General features: G+C 44.0%; 1 protein-coding gene across 2 annotated transcripts in view; it reads right to left on the reverse strand.

Annotated features, from left to right (window-relative positions):
• The window catches only part of NUP214 (nucleoporin 214), a 113,326-nt gene that overhangs the window by 93,950 nt on the left and 8,392 nt on the right, over positions 1-10,984 (reverse strand). For both annotated transcript variants that reach the window (XM_006164334.3, XM_006164333.3), the window contains exons 6-10: positions 8,894-8,957; positions 7,326-7,429; positions 5,565-5,671; positions 5,357-5,423; positions 786-912 (exon numbers count right to left, since the gene is read on the reverse strand). In XM_006164334.3, the coding sequence (XP_006164396.1) occupies positions 786-912; positions 5,357-5,423; positions 5,565-5,671; positions 7,326-7,429; positions 8,894-8,957 (469 nt within the window). The remainder of the gene's footprint in view (positions 1-785; positions 913-5,356; positions 5,424-5,564; positions 5,672-7,325; positions 7,430-8,893; positions 8,958-10,984) is intronic.

The raw sequence follows: 10,984 nt of genomic DNA on the forward strand, positions 1-10,984 counted from the left end.
CCCAACCAAGGCATGAATCACTAGGACGTGCTTGGTTTAGGAGAAAAATGACAGACTAAAATCTCTGAAAAGTGGAAAATGCGCAGAAGGGCACAAAAGAGGAGTCGCGTTACTTCACACTCATTTTCAGTTGAATCCTGAGACTGTATTTTGTCAATTAAGACTTAATGAGAATTGGAGTTAATGAGTCAATCAGATGAAATACTCCTGCTTGAACAGGAGAAGGACAAGGAACCTGCTGGGTGCCACCCAGGACACCCACCCATGCTGAAGCACTAGAGAGCAAAGCCTCTCTTCCACTGCAGCTGCACCTCACGGACTGCAGCAAGGTCAAGCGCCCACAGGGCAGGATTCATATTCAGGGCGCCTGCCCAGGTCCAATTTGGAAGTCACGGGCCTGAGGTCTCTAGTTCCCAATCCTGCCTTCAAACCCGGTCCTGGTGCAGTACTGGATTAGGGTACTGTCTCCTGAGCAAGGAGCCAGAGAGCTGAACTGGACAAAGAAACCGAGCTATAAAATCTGCATGTCTTCTATCTCCACCAGTTTCTAAAGTGTATGTATGTACACGTACGTACACACACACACACACACACACACACACACACACACACAGTGCCTAGCTGCGTTCTCCTCAGTGAGCATCCATTCAAATTGGCACCCTGTCATCTTCCCTATCAGGTGAAATGCCCAACAGAGCAGGCTGTCAGGAACAGGAAACTGGCTTCCCGGTATCAGCCAGACCTGGACAGAGACCACTGCTGCATTAAGCACCAGCCACACTTACTGAGGGCAACTTCCACTTGGTTAGTGTAATCAATGGCAACTCCCATGGGCAAGGAGTCATCACTCTTGTCTGTCACAGGCAGTTCTGCTCGACTAGAATCCTCCAGGAGCCAAGACTCCCAATTAATCTGGGGGAAAAAAGAAGAAAATGTCACTTTGGTTAGAGCTTTCCATTGGTTCCTTCCAGTACCACTGAAATAGGAGATTCGGTATGGATTCATGTGCTGACTGGGAGGCTCTGAAATCTGGGAAGATGGTCTGAAAGTCCTGAGTTACCTGGCAAGCAAGAGGTGAGTTTTCCAAATCAACCCCTCGACCTGTTCCTGGGGACCCAGCCCTGACCTGTGAATGAATAATCACCACTGTGAGAGACATGAGGGTGAACTCAACAGCTATGCCCAGTCAACACATGCTCCTTGGAGTCTGGGATTGGGACGAACTCCAGCTGACTGGGGTCTCGCACAGAGAGACCCACACAACTAGTGAGACACCCTGTGGGCACTGGTCCAGATGCAGAAAGTAACCTTAGCCCTTGGTACCAGTTCCTGGTACTAGTTCCTCAGACTGATCAGTTTCCTTGAAATCCCTCTCTTTCCAACAAACTCTCCTTTTCCTTAGGTTTGCTTCCATGAGCTCTGTTCACTCTAACAATGACTTCTGTTGTTTAAAATCACTTGATATTTGGGGCCAGCAGGTTGCATGATGCTTAAAGTTGCTGGACTCCCACATGGCTGACTATGGCTAAGTACTGAACCTGATGGCTTGAAACTCACAAGGGACGCATGTGCTTGTGTGTCCAAAATCCCGGGATGAGAATGAAGAAGGGACTGTGGCATGGACATCCCCCAGGGGGTGATTTCTCACTTTCCCTGTCTCTGTCTCTCTGTTGCATGCATGTGCCCTATAGCAAAAAATAAACCAAAAAACTCACTGACATTTGGTCTAGCTCTCAGTGCTGACCAGAACAGGGCAGCATGAACCAGAGGGGAGTAGTGTTCACTGAGTAAGAAAGCAAGAAAAAGAAAAAGCTGTCCAGGAAAGGAAATGTATTGATAATAACACTAGCTATGCAGTAGATAACAGACATACATTCACACTAACACAAACTGATTTCAACTTTGAAAACAATCTATAGGTGAGGGGCTGGCAGGTAGCATGGTGGTCAAGGCACTGGACTCCCACATGGCCGACCATGGTTCAGGTACCAGAGCCGAAAGTAGCTTGCTTTTTCACATTCCCTATCTCTGTCTCTCTCTCTGGTCAAATTGAAAACTGACAATAAATAAAATTAAATAATTCTTTTTAAAAATTTACAGCTAAGATAAAGAAGATGTAATCATTCTAGGACAGAATGCTAAAAACATCTGTTTTGGTATTACAGAGGGGAGGCAGAGGAAAACAGCTAGATGGGTACTGTGAAAAAGAGGGCTGTGGGAACCAGCAGTTAGCGTAATGGCTATGTCGCTGGACTCCCACGTAGTCGACTGCGGTTTGCGTCCCGGACCTGGTGGCTTAAAACTCACGCCGCGCACGTGTGCGTGCGTGCCCAAGATCCTGAGAGGAGAATGGAGGAGAAGGGATTGCGGCGTGGCCATCCCCCCTGGGGGGTGATTTCTCACTTTCTGTCTCTCTGTCTCTCTCTGTCTGTCTGGCGAGCGCACGTGCCCTGTAGCAAAAACCTCTCCAAAAAAAAAAAAAAAAAAGAGGGCTGCCAGGGTACTCCTCACAAAGTGGAAAATCAAGAGACACCACCAGGAATAAAGGTAGAAACATCACTTGAAATGGCAAAAGTAGGGCCAGGGTGGGGAAAATGGTGGACAGGAAGGCGGGAGAGAAGTCTGAAACCCGCAGCGAGCTGGAGCCGCCGAAGTAATGGAGGAGGGCGTTCTAGTAGCAGCCCTGAGAAGCCATCAGCTGAAGCTGCTGCTGCAGACCTTCCAACACAGCCTCCAAAGATCTCCAACTTTGGATTTGCTGGACCAGACTTCTTCAGTAAAGGAAAGCACAGGTTTTCTGAAAACCAGAAGCTTATGGGAGTGAAATAAGAAATCTCATCTTACAAGTGTCCGTAACCAAGATAATTAAATAAGGTGTTTTGAAATTGGGGTGTATTGTGGGTGTGAAGTTAAAGGAAACAGTTTCCTTTTATAAAGAATGGTATAAGACTAAATTTGGAGCCGCTTCTTCTCTTTCGTTTTCTGTTTAAGATTGAGTGCTACACTAATAAATGAGAGTTTGAAATTAGAGTTAATTTATGTTTTATATACAGATGTCAAGACATTACTAATTTTGTAGTTTCATGTCATCAGTTTCTGAAGGTTACAGATAATAAACCAGAAGTGGTACCTTTTAAAGAATTACATATTTTTTTTTAGACACAATGCTTAGCACATTAAAAGGGAAGCAAAAAGTTATTGTCTATATAAAACTGCAAGCAGTTACTCGCTCTTAACTCACTCATTACCTAAACTGTCTGGCTCCCAGAAACAACTTTAGAGGGAGAGAGGGAGTACTGTATTGGGAGGAAAATGTTACTGGACTATTGACATAAAGTAAATTCAGATAAAATACAGCTTTCTCTCCTTATGGGCATTTGTTTTGTTTCTAGCCATTATAAACTATTACATTGCTATCCATGGACATAGAAGCTTAGCTCTTTTTTAAAAAACGAAATTTGTATGTAAACTGGAAAAACAATGACAAAAGTAACCAACAGAAGGAATTACAATAATGCTACCCCTCTACTGAAAGGAGAAGGGGGTGGACATATGCGCCAAACCCTCTCTCCGGCACGGCCACTAAGACCTAACACACTCACTAGGGAGAGGGTGGCAGCCACTGAGAGGGGAACTCAAACCTGGCACCCTCCAGAGAGCAGCGTTCAGCCAGCGCAGCTGGGGCAGGGTCAGGTTTCCCATTTATAAGCCCTTCTCTCCTATTTGGATATTTTGAAGTATATAATTTTTTGATAAAAAGTAAAATAAAAGTGTATTTTTAAAGTGTGAATGTATAAAATATTGATACTTGCACTAATAAGAAGCTACTTCTGAAGTCAACCCAAGATAGAAAGTTCCAGAGCAGTAAAGCAGACTGCTGAGACCTCTGAACCCAAAGCGACCTGCCCGGACACTGGGGAGCCCTGCCCCTCCTGTGCGCTCCTCACCTCCCAGAGAGGGATGGTAAATGCTGAATGGTAAAGGGCACGAGTACCTGTGTACAGGGTGATTCACAGGGGCACACAAAACATTTTTAAACTCAAGACAGTTAAAAAAAAGTCCTCTGGTGCTGGCAGGTGGCGTGGTGGTTAAAGGTGCTAGACTCTCAAGTGGCTGACCATGGTTCAAGTCCCAGACCTAGTGGCTTGCTTTCTCACTCACTCTCTCATCAAACTGGAAATAAATAATACTAATAAATAAAGTTAAAAAATTATTTAGAAAAAAAAAGTTCTCCTTTTCACTGTGCCCCCTGTAGTCACTCTGCATAATCAGTAAGTGGATGGCATCCCACAACCACCTGCACCCACCCGGGCCCTGCAAGGACAACACGAAAGCTGGGAGGCACACAGGTGCTTTTCTTTCTGGTGGATTTTCAAAGTCAAATAGAAAATATTTCTGATGAGTCACAATTTGGTATGGTTTTCATTTATCTTCCAAAACAAAGGGAGGGTTACAGTTAAGTAATAGGCTCAAGAAACAGGAAGAAAATAAGGACTCTAAAATGAAACAAAGCTTTTCCTGGGCCAGTCGGTGGTATGGTATCAAGGCAGCTGGACCCCACACTGCCAGCTGGGCGACTGGAGGGCTGGGCCTGCTGACTTGAACATCACACTGAACACATGTGCGTACATACCCAAACTCCAGAGAAGAGAATGGAAGCGAAGGGATTGTGGTATGGCCATTCCCCCTAGAGGGCAATTTCTCACTACCCCTCCCACCACTCATCTCTATCAAGTGAGCACATACACCCTCTACCAAATTTAAAGAAAAAGAGAAGCCTCCTACACACCCAGGCATACTCTGGTTGGATTACACAGCATGTTTCTGTAGACTCTCGGTGGATCCTAAGAGAACAGAAGGGCTTTTTCTTTTTTTTGGAGAGGCTTTTGCTATAGGGTACATATTCTCGCCAGTGAGAGAGACAGACAGACAGAGACAGAAAGTAAGAAATCACACTCCAGGGGGAATGGTCACGCCGCAATCCCTTCTCCTCCATTCTCCTTTTAGGATTGTGGGTACACACACACACACGCCCCATGTGAGTTTAACCCACCGAGTCCGGGCCTCAACCCACTGTCATCCACATGGGAGTCCAGCAACATAGCCATTACACCAACTGCTGGTCCCCAGAAGAGCTTTTTATAGCACTGAAGGAGTACCTCAGACTCACACGGGTTTTTCCAGGGTAATATCCTAGTCTTTCCATCCAAAACACACTATTATTTAAGCTGTGGCCTTCCCCAGAAACTCCTTTAAAGAGATGTGACCTCATTTAAATATTAACCATAGTTAATTCCCTCCAAAAATCTTTCCCAGAAAAGTATCTCGTAAAAGTAACAATAGAGGAAAACTTTACCTGATCACTTTGTCGAGCGAGGATGCTAACTTCAGTTGAGGCTGCAGATGCTGCCAGCACTAAATCCCTTAAACAATAAAACCAGAGACTGGTAACTTCACCACGGGAGCAGTTCTCAGCCTCCCTCCTCCCTCACCAAGTTTCCCGGGAGAATGAGGTGACCAGCTCAGTGTGAGCCGGGGGTGGCGGAACCCGGCCTGCCACTCACCACTCCTCTACGTAGCTGAGGTAGTAATGGTGCTGCCTCTCCGTGCAGCTGCCATAGCACGGCTCCATGAAGTTCACGAAGATCTCAGGGTGCTTCTCTTCCTTCTTCTGCAGTGAACAGGGAGGGGAAAACCATTTGTTAGTTACTTTTCTTTACTCCTTCATAGTTAAGGATCTTGAAAAAACGGCTTCCACTTTATGAGAAAATTCCCTGGAACTCTATGTATAATCTATGAGCATGATACAAAGGCAGTGCGAAGTAGCACGAGGCACATGGATGCTGGCCAGTAACTGAGCTGAATTCAAACCTGGTTCGGGCCTGGGACAAGCAAGGGCAGATTACTCAACTCTGATACTCAGCCTTCTCCCAAGGATGATGAACCTACAAACCATAGCAGGTAGCGAGTGTGAAATAATACACAGAAGGCGTCTAGTCCTGTACATGGAACCCTAGTAGTCAGTAAATGCTAGTGTTAATATTATCTCTGAGAAAAAGAAAATTCTGGTTTTTTTGAAATAAGGCATCTCAATAAGCATATTTTAAACATTTAACCCTATCAAGAACTGAAGAGAGTTCATTAAAACAAGGTTCCATTTCTTATCTTAGACTGGCCAGGACAGAAACTGGTGCCACCACAGACTAAAGCACATGGTGGGGAGTCCCACTGATGTCTGGACTATAAATTGGTTCAACTTGGCTAAAAGATACTTAGGCAGTGTTTTCAAAAACTTATATTAAAAAAAAAAAAAGCATACGTCCCTTGACCTAGCAATTTCCTTTCTAGGTGTATGTTCTAAAAAGTAAACATAACTATATAATACGTAAATAAAAGAATATATCACAGTGCATACATCCCTTGACCTAACAATTTCCTTTCTAGGTGTATGTTCCAAAAAATAAACATAATTACCTAATATGTAAATAAAAGAAAGTATCACAGTGCTCTTTAAAACAACTTGAGTATACAATGGTAAGGAAGGGCTAAATAAGTTGACTTTCTATCTAAACGGCTAACTACAGATATTACTTACATAGAAAGATGTTGGCAATATATTATGAAGTAAAACAAGGCTGCAGGGACCAGCAGTTGGAGTAATGGCTATCTCACTGGACTACCGTGTAGTCAACCACAGTTTGAATCCCGTCACCATCCACCTCTTACGTTCCCCACTGCCCTTATCCTACCCTTATTATTGCTGATCTCAGTCCTTAGAATTTAAGTTCCACAAAAGCAAGGACTGTAAAGCAGTGCTTAGGACACAATAGGCATTTGATAAATACCTGATAAGTAACAAATGAAAATAAAAAATTCAAATCAAGGTATTTTCTGGTAGGTGACACAGGGAGGTTAGGATGACTGGATCCCCCATGGCCAGCTACATGTCAAGTCCCACACTCAGAGCTTGAAAAACACGCTGGGCATGTGTGTGTGCATGTCCAAAATCCTGAGCGGAGAATGGAAGAGAAGGTACTGCAGCATGATCATTCCACCCAGGGGGTAATTTTTCACTTTTCTCTCTCCCTCTCTCTCCACTGAGCACACAGGAGCAAAACTTTAAAAAAAAAAAAAAAAAAAACACTTCTTGCTTTTCTATAATTGTCTTCATCAAGTTGAGACTCAGAGTTTACAGCATACAAAAAAAGAAAAAAACCTTTTGCACCTACAGTTGCACCATCAGAGCCAATAAGAAAGAAACCTGAAGCCTCAGCTTCCATCTTTGTTAAAAGACTCCTTTCACTTAAGTCTTTTCACATGCATACCGGTAGAAGAGCCATCACCACATCTGGGGACGTTTCCAGGGTCCCATCTGCAGCAGCATACACGATTGTGAAGACATATGTACCAATCCACAGCACATCCAGAACTGGAAGACACAAACCCTGATCAGCAGTAATAAAAACCACAGCAACCAGATCAAGCAAAAAGCATCTTATGTTTGGAATAGCCACTATATGCCATAACATTTAACATACTACAGATAAAAACTTTAACAAAGGTCCAGATATCACAGACTAAATATCATTCTCAGATACAAAGACTTGAGAAGCCCAAATTTTATCCCAAAGTGGTAGTTTTTTCTTGATGGATTATATATAATCAGGGCAAGTTATAAAGCATAATATTAAAAAACCAGAGACCAGCAAATGGCATAATGGTTACATCACTGGACTCCCAGGTAGTCAACCGCAGTTCGAGTCCTGGATCCAGATGCTTAAAATTCATGCCAGGTATGTATGTGTGTGTTCCCAAGATCCCGACAGGAGAATGGAGAAGAAGGGATTATAGCGTGGCCATTCCCCTCCCAGGGGGTGGTGGTGATTTCTTTCTGCCTCTGTGTCTCTCTGGCAAGTGCACGTGCCCTATAGCAAAAATATATCTAAATAAATAAATAAATAAATAAATAAATAACTGGGGGCCAGCAGGTGGCATGGTGGTTAAGGCACTGGACTCCCACAAGGCTGACAACAGTTCGAAGCCCAGACCAGGTGCCTTGCTTTCTCACTTTCTCTGTCTCTCTCTCCAGTGACCGCATGTACCCTATAGTAAATTAACATAAATAAATAAGATTTAATAAATAATTATTTTAAAAAATCAAAATGTGGGACCCACAGATTACATAATGGGGTTCGAGTCCTGAACACAGTGGCTTAAAACTCATGCTGGGTGCAAAATCCCAAGAGGAGATGGAGAAGGGATTGTGGCATGGTCATCTCCCTGAGGGGTAAGGGTGATTTTTCACTTTCTGTCTCTGTTTCTCCGGCGAGCACACGCGCCCTACAGCAAAAATCTCTCTCCAAAAAAATAAATAAATAAATAAAATAAAAACTGTTTCATGAGTACCATATACCAGGAAAATCAGGTGTCTCCCGGGGGCAAAGGGAAATTCAGGTGTCTCCCGGGGGCAAAGGGGGTTACAGTTATGCTGGCTTAATGAGTGGGCTGAGATAGCAGCATTATTCATCAAGCAGGCACTCATACTTCCCAGACAAGTATGTAGCAATATCACGGGTCTGTGAATTTCTGTAATACAGAGGGCACCTCACTCAATGTCAGCCCAATAAGAAAAGCAAGGCTGGGCTGACCTCCAGCTTGGGGGTTGTGGGAGCTGGATCTCACAAGGCTACCACGTAGTTGGAATCTCTCCCCCCCCCCCCCCTGAAAAGCACTGTGTGTGTGTGTGTGTGTGTGTGTGTGTGTGTGTGCCCCAGATCCCAACCAGGTGAAAAGGCGGAGAAGGGATTGTGGTATGACTACACCGCATTAGGAGTTGGTTTCTCTCCCCCACCCCCCGCAATCAAAAACAAAAAACAACAAACAGCAGTGTTACCTCTGACAGGATGATCTGACTCATAAAACGGAGGACAAGGAATAACTTTTTTTTCTTGCAAGGTCTGAAAAGAGATTTGGGAGAGAAAAAAAAAAAAAAAACAACACTGTCAAATGAAACAAATCCCTAAACCAATGAAACTGTTTAACCCAACCTGCCACTCCAACCCCTAGAGGCCACCCGTTCGATCTCCCCAGCCTGAAGAGACTGAATGAAGAGAAGGTGCTGTCTACTTCTCGGGCTCTGTCCTACAGAACCATGCCAATGTGCTCAGATGCAGGTGATAAGGATGTTCACTGCAACACCATCCTCAGTAGCAAACCATCACCAGATGGACACAGATGGCCCTCGATAACGGGGTGGGCAAACAGACCATGGCACATCCACACAGACACAAAAGACAACGAAGTGTCTCTACACACAAAGAGTTGGGGAGAAATGCCCACGTATATTGAATATATAGTTTTTAAAAAAAAGAGAACAGAGCCAGCAGATGACACGGAGGTTAAGGTGACTGGATCCTGAATGGCCAACTGCGAAGTTTGAGTCACAGACCCCGGTGGCTTGAGAAACACACCAGTCACATGTGCGTGCCCAAAATCCCAAGAGGAACAGGGACTGTCATCAGGGGTATGCTTTCTTACTTCCTTCTCTCTCTCTGAAAAGAACATGTGCCCTAGAGCAAAAACTAAAAGCGAAACAGAACTTTAAAAAAAAAAAAGAGGAAAGAAAAAGAAGACAGAAAAAAGGCAAATAGCAAAGCAATAAAATTAAACCAATCACATTTCTGTTTTATAGGCTTATGTCCCAAAAGAGCATGATCCCAATTTCACATAACAATTTTTTGGCAATGACAAATAAGAAATAAAACCTTAACTCAAACCTGCACCACCACATGCACCACTCCGCACACTCCCACAAAGCAGTCTCAGCACCACCTGCAAACCTTCGTGTCCAGGCCCACACAAACACACACTTTTGAGTACATTCATACTGAAGGATATGTGTGACTATAATCCCAAGAAAATCACCGGGAGGGACCAGCAGTTAGCGTTAACGGCTATGTCACTGGACTCCCATGTAGTCGACCACGGTTCGCGTCCCGACCCGGTGTCTTAAAGCTCACGCCGGGCGTATGTGCATGCATGCCCAAGATCCCGAGAGGAGAATGGAGGAGAAGGGACTGCAGTGTGGCCATCCCCCCCGGGGGTGATTTCTCGCTTTCTATCTCTCTGTCTCTCATCTCTCTGTCTGGTGAGTACACACGTCCTATAGCAAAAAAAAAAGCTCTCCAAAAAAAAAAAAAAAAAAAAAAGAAAAGAAAATCACAGGGAGTAGATGATACAGCACAAATGCAATGGGAACATCCACTTTCTTATGGCTCATAGTTAAAGAAACTAAACCTGTAAGACGCAATCAGTGGTAAGACACACATTGTACTTTAACTCGGAGTTATTCTGCATTATGGTTAAGTTTTCTAAGCTTTAAAGCTAACTCCTCTTAAGTGCTATTTTTTATGAAGCAGATTAGAAAGGTAAAGTTGGGAGATGGTGTGTAGAATAGTCAGTTTACTTAAAAAGCCAAACAAGGGGCCAGGTGGTGGCATGAGGTTAAGGCAGCTGGATCCCACGCAGCCCACTGTGTGTCTGAGTCCTGCACCCAGCAGCTTGAAAATCACTCCAAGTGCATGTGCGTGTACGCCTCAAGTCCTGAGAGTGGAGGAAAAGGGACAGCGGTTTGGCCATCCTCCTCAAAGGGGTGCTCTTTCACTTTCTTGCTCTATTTTTCTGTCTCTCTCCAATAAATGCATGTGCCCTACAGCAAATTTTTGAAAAGCAAAACAAAAATAGTGACTGTACATACAGAATACTTGCATAAGCATCAGGAAAAGCCTGAAAGGCTACCCACTAGCCAGGCCACAGTGGTTGCTTCTGGAAGGAGGATTGGGGACAAAAGGGAAGAAAGCTGCTCTTTTCTTCATTTGCTGATGGATTTGTTACAATGAACATATATTGCTTTTTTTAGAATTATTTATTCCATTTTATTTATTCATTCATTTATTTTCATTTGACCAGAGAAAGACAGACACAG

This window comes from Tupaia chinensis, unplaced genomic scaffold (assembly GCF_000334495.1).
Source record: "Tupaia chinensis unplaced genomic scaffold, TupChi_1.0 Scaffold143602_1, whole genome shotgun sequence".
In the NCBI taxonomy this organism is placed as follows: Eukaryota; Metazoa; Chordata; class Mammalia; order Scandentia; family Tupaiidae; genus Tupaia; species Tupaia belangeri.